The 11,365-nt window shown below is 44.6% G+C and overlaps 1 protein-coding gene across 2 annotated transcripts; it reads left to right on the forward strand.

Annotated features, from left to right (window-relative positions):
* Window positions 1-2,500: 2,500 nt before the first annotated feature.
* Window positions 2,501-11,134, forward strand: SLC25A29 (solute carrier family 25 member 29). Of its 2 annotated transcripts, none has more exons than XM_026050425.1 (4): window positions 2,501-2,560; window positions 3,596-3,639; window positions 8,245-8,328; window positions 9,017-11,134. In XM_026050425.1, exons 1-4 carry the CDS (start codon window positions 2,527-2,529, stop codon window positions 9,758-9,760), a joined length of 906 nt encoding a protein of 301 aa, XP_025906210.1. In that variant the 5' UTR covers window positions 2,501-2,526; the 3' UTR covers window positions 9,761-11,134. The 2 variants fall into 2 exon arrangements, with proteins under 2 accessions (XP_025906210.1, XP_025906211.1); XM_026050426.1 differs by lacking the exon at window positions 2,501-2,560 and adding an exon at window positions 5,771-5,805.
* The last annotated feature ends 231 nt before the right edge of the window (window positions 11,135-11,365 follow it).

Here is an 11,365-nt window from a genome sequence, read left to right on the forward strand (position 1 = left end):
TTGATACAAGTAATGCTACCAAACTCTATATGACTTCCTTTTATCACAGAGCTCACACAACACATACTCAGCCCTTAGTGATTTGTATATGCACCTACATTTTCTGGGGGGAGGTCTCCCTTGAAATAGCAAATTTTCTACCTATTAACCCTCACTTTCCTCCCTGCTAATTATAATCCCTGCCGTCTGAAGCACATGCCTGTTACAGCAGAGCCTGGTAGACTCGTAGAACCATAGAACCCTTAAGGTTGGAAGGGACCTCAGAGGTCATCTCGTCCAACCCCCCTGCTCACGCAGGGTCACCTAGAGCATGTGGCACAGGGCTGCATCCAAGCGGGTTTTAAAGATCTCCAAAGAAGGAGACTCCACAACCTCTCTGGGCGGCCTGTGCCAGGGCTCTGTTACCCTCACTGTCAAGAAGCATTTTCTTAAGTTCCTGTGGAATTTTTGGTGCCTCAGCTTGTGGCCGTTTCCTCTAGTCCTATCACTGTCCACCACTGAAAAGAGGCCGGCCCCCTCCTCCTCACTGCCTCCCCTGAGGTATTTATACACGCTGATCAGGTCCCCCCTCAGCCTTCTCTTCTCCAGGCTGAACAAGCTCAGCTCTCTCAGCCTTTCCTCATAGGGCAGATGCTCCAGGCCCCTGATCATCCTTGTAGCATTAAATGAAGCTTATTAGGAACAGCTTGAGCATGCAGGGACATGACAGACCTTGGGAGATTACAGCAACCTGGGAGGGGCTGCACAAACACGGACAACACGGTGAGAATTCGAATGATGTTGACAAACTGGAAAAGCAATCTGGAAAAAGCAATTGGGCATGGAGCACTAGGAAAAAAAAATGAAAAAAAAAAAAAAAGACTGGGCTAGTACAAGATAATGCTGTAGGCAGCTGCTCTGCAGAAAAGAATTTGGGTCTATAATGAGTCACAGGCTGAGCATAAGCCAAAAATTATTGTGCTATTGGAAAAAGAGAGCAGAAAAGGAAAAGTAAATTTCATCTCCTAATACATAAACCAGAGTGTTGTCAGCAAATACACAAAGTCATCCTCCCCCCTTATTTGTTCAGCATGGTTTCAGGTCAGTTCAAGAAAGTCCAGATCAGCTGAAGAAAGTCTAGAGGGGAGTAAAAAAGAATCAAAGGTCTAAAAATCGTCATCAATATAATTCAGAGAAGAAAAGACTAGGACTTGATGACTGTTTTAAGATAAATTTAAGAGTGCCTGCAACAATAGAGGAAATGAATTGTTTTTCATGTTCACTGCGGGTAAATATTAAATTACGGAAAGCTTCTGGTGGTAAGAGCAGCTCCTCCGAGGCAGATTGCCTCAGAGACCAGAGACTTTGAAGAAGAGATCAAAAACACTGTGTTAAGGAATGTTTTAGACTGATCCTTCCAAGGTTTGAGCCACGAGAGATCCAGGCAACTGCTGGAATCAGCATGGCGCTCACAGCGGTTCCTCCCTCTGCTCTCCGGAGCGGACAAGGTTCCAGTAAGTCATTTGTACCTCCATTTGCAGAAATTATTTAGGGAAAATATCTGAGTTTGTGTGACTACTCCATGCCCAGGGCTACCTCTCATTTCAAGGGCTAGCTTTAGGTGTGTGAGATCAGAGAGGTTAAGGCCCCGACACCAGGCGGGATTGGAAGGATACAGGTCTGGGCTGGGAATCGGGCAGCTGCCGAAGCTGCTCGTGCTCCAGCAAAGGCTGTGACCAGCTGCCTTGTGCATCATCTGCTTACCCCAGGTGGGGTAGGTACATCCACCAAGGAATCCAAGCGCTCCTGAGGGCACACGGGTGACTAATTTGATTTGACAGTGTCCATAGGTGAGAAGGAAGCCAACTGAGACAGTGTCCCTCCTAAGGAGTGGGAAAAAAAGCCTCCGGGGAAGGTCAGGGGTGCATGAAGTGCTTTGCCTCTCCATCTCACCTTACTGGTTGTAATGACAGCTCAAGAGCTGTCTTCAGACAGGTTCTCAGGCTTTGGTCTGCTTTATTGTACTTTGAGGCCTCCTTGTAAACGTCCTCATTGTCCTTGTCTTTATTTTTCACATGTGTTCTTTGCACAGGAGGGGGAAAAATAATCCTGGCCTGATTTTCCACAGCTACTTCACAGCGAGTGTTACTCTGGGTCCGGCTGCTGCAGCAGAAAGGCGCTGCCACACGGCGGGAGGAGATGCCCAGCGCATCTCCCTCCCCTGCTCTTGTGCCTGTGGGACTCGTTCCCTGGGCCGACACTGCAGCCCGCGCTGCGGCCCGGGGCTCCCGCAGCGCCGCCGCCGCCGCAGCGCGGCCGCCCGGCGAGGCCGGGCCCGGCCCTCCGGCGGAGCCGCCCCGAAGCGGCCGCCAGTGGCGCCGCGGGGCGTTGCGGGGCGTTGCGGAGCGTTGCGGGGCGGAGCGCGCGGCCCGGCCCCTCGCCGCGCCGGGGGCGCTAGAAAGGGCGGCGCGGCGGGGGCGGCGGCGGCGGTAGCAGCGGTGACGGCAGCGGCGCGGGAGGCCGGGCCCGCCGGGAGCGAGGGCCGCCATGGCGCTGGATTTCCTCGCTGGATGCGTCGGCGGTGAGGAGGGGAGCGGAGCGGGGCAAGGCGGCGGCGCCGGCCCGCGGCCTGCGGGGCTGAGCGCCGGGGCTGCCCGGGATCGCCTCGCGGCGGGGCGGGCGCTGCAGGCGGGCGGCAGCGGCGGGAGCCCTCTGGGCTGGAGCCGCTTCCAGCCTGCGGATACATCACAGAACAAGCGCCTATATATCGCTCGATATACGTGGCCTATCTTATCTTGCTCTTATCCTCGGTATCGCCTTTTTTATTTGATATTTATTTTTAGTTTTAGCCGTTGTGAGCTTCCCCCCCAAGGCAACGCTGTTTATTGGTCCCTCTCCGTAGTTTCTCTGCTCTCCTTCTCCTCGCCATCCCGCCCGGGCGAGGGCCGCGCATTTTCTGCCTCGCTTTCCCCCAGTCGCGTCTCCGGGATGGACTCGCGCTCGGGCGGTCGCCCCGTGGGCCTTTCCGCGCTGAGCGGGGACAGCTCCCGCGGCCACCCCTGTGCCGGGCCCGTCCTGCCCCTCTGCCGCCCCAGCCGTGTCCTTGGGCAGCCTGGGCCGCTCCATCCCCATGCACGGGCCCGCAAGGGCACAGACCCCTGGGTCAGAGGGGCAGGGACGCGCCGTCTCGTTCCACACGTGTGTGCGGGTACATCCGAGCACTGTTTGTACTCCCTGCTGTGGGCCAAGGACGTGAGGGGCCTTAACTCTTTGCTGTGGAGCGGGAGAGGAGGGAGCTTGTTTTGAGGCTTGTGTCTTTTGATGCCAAACCATGGAGTCGGGTTAAAACAGTTAACTAATGGGTCAGCGTGCGGCTTTCGCGCTGTGTTTGCTCGGGGCCAGCACCCGCTCCCGTGTGACGGAGCGTGGGCGCCTCAGCCCTGCATGGCAGCTTGATGAAGGCATCCAGGATCCCCAGCTCCTGGCTTGCAGGATGCTCCTTAACGTCCTGCCAGTAACACTGGGTGCTTCTCCTCGAGGTTAAAACTCCCGCGGGGACAACCATGGCCCCTGTTCGGGGAAGACAAGTCACCAACTGCCGTTCGTCTCGTTTCAGGTGCTGCCGGAGTGCTCGTGGGACACCCCTTTGACACCGTTAAGGTGGGTTGATTGTGAAATGCTTCTGCCTCTATGTAGGAAACTTGAAGTTATTCCAAGGAACGGGGGAGGAATTAAAATCCGCAGGCACTGTAGAAGCTGTGACAGAAAGCTTGGAATGAGCCTCTTGAGCTATTGTTTATAGACTTGTGGAGTCTCCAGCTCTTCAGAAGTGATTTTCTTTGTGCGTGTCTAACTCAGCCCAGTAACATGACACAAGCTGGCCCAAACCCCAAGTTCAGCAGTATAATAGTGTCCTCAGTTTATTTGGACACATGATCTCGCATTTAATTTAATTTTGTTCTAAGCTTGTTTCTCTGCAGCTGTTTATCACTAACTGCTAAAATAGCCTATACCTGCACTTGTAATACAGACCTCTATTACTAGGTTGAAATATTTGTTCTTGTGGGATTTTTTTGTTTGTTTTCCCTCCCCTCCTCCCCTTCCAAGCTCTGCTACTTGCTCTTCAAACATTAATTTGTTATACTAGCCACTGGGTGCAAGTATAGAAATACCTTTAGCATGAAGCTTGTTTGGAGCCTTTTTTTCCTCCCTTTTTTAAATAGGTGGGTTTTTTTTTTTTTTTAACTTTCCAAGTCAAAACCTGATTTTATTCATTTTCCCGATCCTGTATCGGGTGCATTATGCATGGTTATCCTAAGAGTAGCTAAGTTCTTCAAAGGGAAGATTTTTCTGGAAAGCTTTAAGGCCTTATGAAAGGCCCTTCAACCAGGATCCCTAGTGTTCAAGCCCATTTTTCCAAATGGGATGATGACTGGAGTCACTTTTTGGCAGTCTTTTCCCAAGCCTCTCACTGGAAGAATAGAAGAGGGACTCCAGGATATTCCCTACTATAAGTTAATACACCAGATCACTTGACTGCAGCAGACAGCAATGCCACTTGCCACAGCTATATTTGGACGAGGTCCCTGCCCTACTGGATTTAGCTGTGCAAAGGGCTGATGTTATTACAGAGGTCCTCACCATATTGTATATTCCAGCCACATGGTTAGATCGATGCAGAACATTTCCTAGCTGGTGGATACTGGTTCCTCTCTGTCAAGTGCAAGCTGTTCAAAAAGCAAATATCACATACATGTTTCTCACTCTAGGAGAAATTTGACTGCTAAGTAATTCCGTTGAATTCTTGTAAATATTTTTAGAGATTGTGTTATCCAGACTTGCACTTCTTAAGGCAGTTCAGAAATGGCTTTTTCTCACTCTTCCCCCTTCTCCTGCCAAGTCTTACGTGCTTAACTCATGGTGATGGGTCATTGCACTGAAGCCAGCAAAAATACTAAAATTCCCTGCTCAGACTAAAGTTAAGCATGTGTGTTTCTTTTTAAAGTGGAACAGCTTAGAGTGCATGAAACTAAACACTTAAAGTGTCTGCAAAATTGGGAGTCTAGTGCTAGTAGTCCTAGCAGCTGTATTAATGCAAAATAAGAACCACGTTGGCTTCAGGGGAAAAACCATCTTGATGTACAGTAGAGCAGAGCAGATTGTTTCAAGATGCTTTTACTCCCTTTATTAAATCCAGGGCAGCATTCTCTTTTTCATACCCTTAGGAAGGACAGCATTACCACCCCCAATAGAGAAAATACTGGTTGTGGTCTTAACTGGCTAGCGTAGTCACTACTCTATGTGGGAGAAGTAATGTTAAGACCGGTCTCTTAAAAAATAAAGACATTGTATAAGTTGTTGTGTATGTACATGTGTGTTAAGATTAAGCCTTTCTTTATAATACTGCAGTGTTTAAAGGACTAGTTGACAGACACATTAGATTTTAAGATTTTAACCTAAGTGAACATTGGGAAAGCTGCATAGATCAAGCAAGAAACCCCCTTCGACTTGAAGGGTTTTGTTTTTTTTTTTTTTTTTTCTTTTTTTAACCAGTGATCATGTTTCACAGGCCCCAAATATGAGGAGGGAGGGGGTTGGTGGGACATGCAAGGAGATGAAATCTTTAAAATTGCGCTGAGAAAGCCGCAACTGAGCTGACCTCAGAAAGGGCAAGCTCCCTATCCCTGGTTTGTTGATGAAATGTTTAAAATTGCTTTTTTGCTTTTAACTGCCTTTACTTTCTGAGCTAGGGGCTGTCTTCATTAACAGCAAAAGTGTTACTTTGTTGTAGATGACAGATAAGCCTCATCACGGGAGAGTTACCTAGTAAGTATAGCCCAGGTGAACACTTCTGTTTCTCTCAGTCTTAATTTATTCCAAAATGTAATAGTTCAAATAAAAAAAAAAAAAATGAAAGACATATGAAGCTTTTTCTTTTTTTATTTTTAAGCAACTGATGTGTCCCTCTTATACATCTATGACATGGAGGGAGTGGGGTTTAAATATCCCTGTTTTTAATGTTAAGTCTTGTTCTGGGCCTTCTCTCTGGTATGCATTGCTCCCACATACTGTGGCTCTGAGTATCAGGCATGATGCTGCTGAGCTCCTATCCATTACATATGCTCAAAATGTCATTGCTCAAACTTCTAAATTGCTTTACATGCTATTAAATATTTGGGGGTTTTTGTTTGTTTTAGTCTTGGATCCCTTTGTATGAGTCTTTAGTGGTAAATTACAACATGCTACTATTGGACTTACAGCCTTAGTAACAAAGATTTTCAAGAAGAAGGAGGCAAGATGAAAGGAGACACTGCTCCTTAGGCACTGAATAAAATATAGGGCTTAACTTGGTAAATAATCCACCTTTTATAGTTGTCCATGATATATAAGAGCTCCTTGACTATGGAATAGCCATGACAAATAGTTTCGTGCACATTTCCCACCTCTCTGGCATTCTGCCAATTCATGTAGCCCAAGTGATCATCCCTACTCAAAGGTAGGATTTGTTTCATTGTTGTTAACCTTGGACTTTAGCTTTCTGAAAATTCTAAACATAAAAGAGGGCTTAATTGCTTAATATTTCACAAGTTATTCAGGCAGAAACAAGGGAAGCTGTATTGCCATAGGAAATTCAACCTATATATCATTAACTTGACACTACTAAAAACAAATGTAGAAAAGAGTTAAAATAACAAGGTCCCTAAGGTATAATATTTTCAAGACCCATGCATGTGGCAGTCCTTAACATTAGACAGCCTGGACTTTAAACAATACCAGTAAAACTGTAAATCAATATGCCTTGGTTTGGGGCAAATAGGAAAGCTCCTTAAGAGCTTATAGGGCTGTTGCTTGAGCAATTTTAATACCCCAACCTGAAAAAGCCAGTCCCTCTACTGAAACCTCACTCAGACTCTCCCTGACTCCTGCTACAAGCTTACTTTTAATCCAAAGATGATTTAAAACTTGCACAAATTCCAAAGGCTTGAGGTGAGCACAGTGTTGGTGCATGGCTGGTATACACTGGTGTATGTACTAAAGAGATGCTAAAAATCAATTTTGAGTTGCACAAAGTGGCATGCTGTAGGCATGGTAAAAACACTAATATGTTAACTCTCTTAGGAGAGTTTACTCTCCTAAGAACACTAACCTCAGCATGGGGTTCAGGCAAAGCACGGCTCGTAGCCAGTCTGAACTTATGTCACTTTAAGGGTCTTTCATCATCGTGGTGGTGCTGCTGCTTACTTCAGACTTTTAAAACTTTGGTTGGTTGGTTGGTTGTTTTGCCCTGGATTGCAGCAGCACTGAAGGGCTGATAAGCAGCATCTCTGAAAAATAATAAATCTTTCCGTGCTGAAAATCAAAAACAGATTTCTAACTTTACCATTTCAGCCTTTTGTAAAGGACAAAATTAATGGGAAAAACTAAATTGGTCAACTTCCTTTAAGGTTAAAAAACAGCAAATGGGCCCATCTCACTGTCACCAGTTACAGTAGCATCCATTTGTTCAGCAGGACATACTATTTCAGTTTTGAAGAAGCAAATTGATTATCTGCACCGTAAATTAAATAGGAATTACATATTGTGCATGGCCAATGGAACACCTAACAAAGGCCTAAAACGGCCACAACTTCATGAATCATTTGCTTTCAGCAGGCTAAAAAACAGGCTAAGATTTAAAGGGACAACTATGTTTTTTATCCCTTTTAATAGAAGACATTTTAAGAGCCTCTTTAAATAGGCTCCCCGAAAAATAAGAGCCCTGTTAAGTGGCCCGAGACTGGCAGGCAGACACACTGTTGTTGAAAGTCTCCATTCCTCCAAACCAATTCCTATTTCATGATAAAACTGTAAAGAGTATTTTATAAGATTCAGTATACTGTCAGATTTGTACAGATATTCTTTACCACAGACAGAGTATGGGCAGCTGGAGAAAAAAATGTCCTTGTTTTAGCCAGTACTGGAGAATTTCTATCAGAAACTTTTGAGTTTGTCTACCCCACTGTACTTCCACATTCTGTTTTTCTAGTTTTTCACAAAAATTTGAGTTAATAATCCTCCTCCCTTCATATATTTTCCCTGAAAAATCATTCAAAACCCTGACAAAATATTTTAAGCAATTTTGCACATACGGCATTCTAGTGTCCAGTCTGTGCTCTTACATATGCATACGTTGCTGTAGCAAGTCTCCATATGTGCACAAGACACTAGTTTACCACTTGCACTGCTTTTGACACACAAATCAACATCTCATGCAACTTTTTACAGGTTCGTCTACAAGTTCAAAATGTAGAAAAACCTCTGTACCGTGGGACCTTCCACTGCTTTCAGTCCATCATAAAGCAAGAATCTGTGAGTACAAAATCAATGCCTTTTAAATCTTGTAGCTTTATATATTTTGTATTACAAGGATGAGAATGCTGTTCAAAAAAACCCTGCTAGTATTGCAGAAGAAAATGATATTATGAACCTGACATAACAGCAGAACAGATGGTATAGTTTTGGTACACAACTGAGTATTTTGCACAGGCTGTCTCAGGTTTGGGTGCTTATGTTCAGCATTTTACCAAAAACTTCCTAAAAAGTTTAAAATTTTGACTTGAAATACTTAACTTTTAAAATAGGATAACTAGTTACTTGAATAAGTAATTTACTGAAAACACAAGCCATCTAAGCACTGAGTGAATAAATTGTTTCTGCTGAACCCATAAGACTGTAAGGATGGTGTTAAGCTTTCAGCTACTAAAAAAATGAAGTGCACTATATATAATTTCATAGTTGATCAAGTTTTCATTTCGTCCCCCTCAAAAATATGCAAGTATATATTCACACTGCTAGAAATGTTATTTTAAGATGTTTGTGTCTTAGGCAACAATCAAATTATTATTGCAAAGCAAGGTTGTACTTATCTACTGGATTCCTTTAGGAAGTAAAAACACACGTGAGATCCAGAGAGTACATTTTCTGCGCTGTTTCAGGAGATTATCAGATTATTATATTATTATTATTTAAAAAAAGGTTTTCTTCCTTCTTCCCCCAGGCTTTTGGACTCTATAAAGGCATTGGGTCGCCAATGATGGGACTTACCTTCATTAACGCACTTGTATTTGGTGTACAAGGAAACACCCTTCGCGCTCTTGGAAAAGACACTCCTCTAAACCAGTTTATTGCCGGGGCAGCAGCAGGAGCTATTCAGTGTGTCATCTGCTGCCCCATGGAGTTAGCCAAGACGAGAATGCAGCTTCAAGGAACAGGTGAATACAAGCTAAAGACGAAGAACTACAAAAATTCTCTGGACTGCTTGATCAAAATCTATCGAAAGGAAGGGCTGAGGGGTATCAACAGGGGCATGGTCTCTACGTTCATAAGAGAGACACCAAGCTTTGGCTTCTACTTCCTCACCTATGACTGTATGACCAGATACTTAGGCTGCGAAGCTGAAGACAGTTTCGTTATTCCCAAACTGCTGTTTTCTGGAGGGATATCGGGAATCGTGTCCTGGCTCTCAACCTACCCTGTGGATGTGATCAAATCCCGGCTGCAGGCAGACGGAGTTGGCGGAGTCACCCAGTACAAGGGCATTCTAGACTGTGTCCGGAAGAGTTACCACGACGAAGGCTGGAGGGTGTTCACAAGAGGTCTGACCTCCACCCTTCTCCGCGCTTTTCCCGTTAATGCAGCTACTTTTGCTACTGTCACCGTGTTCCTAATGTACATGAGGTCAGAAGACGACCTCCGGGAGTGCGAGCCAGGCCCTGCAATCCAGCAACCTTCCAGTTTGTGAACGTTACATTTTTCCTCTTGATTCAAAGCTCCCCCCCCCCTTTTTTTTTAATGTAGACACTTGACTTAAAGTGTTGTAAATATATTCTCTCTGTATAAAAATTCCAAAATGCGTCAAAATTAGTGTTTCATCTCATCACTTGTACAAGCAGCATATGGCCTTACTAAGGACCTAATATCTAAATGTATCCACGTAAGATGGGACCTGCCTTTAGAAACTACTGTACAGATATTGCTGTGTGTCCAGAGCAGGATCTGGAGGATGCCACAGTACCAGAAAGCAGTTTTTCTTCCACCCATGTTCTGAGTGACTGAGTTGAATCAAATGCACGAGTGTCTTTAGATTTTTTTTTTTGTGTATATGATAGTCCTATACAGGGAAGCAGGGCTAGGGTGAGAAGTTAAACGTTGAGAGCATTTTGCAGGTACCCCTAAACTGTTTAAGGCATCCTGCAAGCCATGTGCTTCACTCTTCCTCTGTTTTTAGGTCAGTGGTTTTAGTAGCATCTTTGTTCATGTTGGTTAAGAACTGATTTGTTCCTGAGCTATTCTCTCACCTTTCTGCTTTGCATAAGTATCTTAAACACAAACAGAGGTAGCACCTACATTCATGTGCACTCGTTCCTTCAAATTTCCAGGCTAGGAAGGATTTAAGATGACTCAGAACTACCCAGATTATGTTTTTTACCTTCATCTCCATTTCTTACTGGGTGCACAGAATGTATGAACCAGCTTCAGCCCAACTAGATTTTGTTCTCTGAATTGTGTGACTTTGTTACCTGTGTTACTGTTCCAAACGTAGTGGGTGCAATGTTAGCTTAGCAGTTTTAGGTACTAAAGATGTACAGACATCTTTAGCAGTGGAGGTTTCATACCCTTCCAGAAACAGGGGTGCAAGTGTCCGAAATGGTTAACGTTCAATACGCTTGCGTTGTGAATTTAAACAATACTGGTTTTTAAGTGTTTAGTTACAGTGCTACTAGAAGGAAGCAGTCTGTTCAAGATGAATTACTTCAGAGTAGGAGCTATAAACACTTACTAAAGAGAAACCACGACTGTTTTGGCACAAACAGCCATGAGAAACTAGTGCATGGGGTGGGGAATATTTACAAAAGCATCAAGCTCGCTCAGTAAGTAAATCTTGTTACACTTTTGCTTGGGACATGTGCAATATGTGTTTAATTTATATGGATTTTTCTAAAGAAACCTTAATTCATAGCATTTTGCACTGTAACAAAGTATGCTGGAGAAACCTGTAAACTGGTAAAACTTTTTATACCTTGGAGGTATGTCGGATGTTTTAGTGCCTACTTGCACTGAGATTCAAATTGAATGTTAAACATGTCTACTAAGCTGCACATGCACAACGATTCAAAGCAAAGACAATTTACACCTTTGTACAGTAGCCTGTAATTATTGTACATAAAACTGAGGGAATAAATTGTTTTTTTTAAATTGTGACTTGAGTTCCATACAATTTCTTGGGTATTACTTGGATGCCACGTCCTCCTTTCAATCACGGTTTGCCAGAGAGTAGCTTTGGTGGCTTTTACCTGAAGGAACTTGTTATCCCTCTGCCTTCTCTGCACCACCAGGAAGGAAAATC

Source organism: Nothoprocta perdicaria, unplaced genomic scaffold (genome assembly GCF_003342845.1).
Source record: "Nothoprocta perdicaria isolate Ctin4 unplaced genomic scaffold, notPer1 scaffold_69, whole genome shotgun sequence".
NCBI lineage: Eukaryota > Metazoa > Chordata > Aves > Tinamiformes > Tinamidae > Nothoprocta > Nothoprocta perdicaria.

What these genes read in the sequence shown, in the direction of transcription:
- SLC25A29 (XM_026050425.1), top strand. Translation starts at nt 2,527, where the DNA reads ATGGCGCTGGATTTCCTCGCTGGATGCGTCGGCG. An exon ending in CCTCGCTGGATGCGTCGGCG is followed by an intron (nt 2,561 to 3,595) that starts GTGAGGAGGGGA and finishes GTCTCGTTTCAG; the next exon opens with GTGCTGCCGGAGTGCTCGTG. An exon ending in CCATCATAAAGCAAGAATCT is followed by an intron (nt 8,329 to 9,016) that starts GTGAGTACAAAA and finishes TTCTTCCCCCAG; the next exon opens with GCTTTTGGACTCTATAAAGG.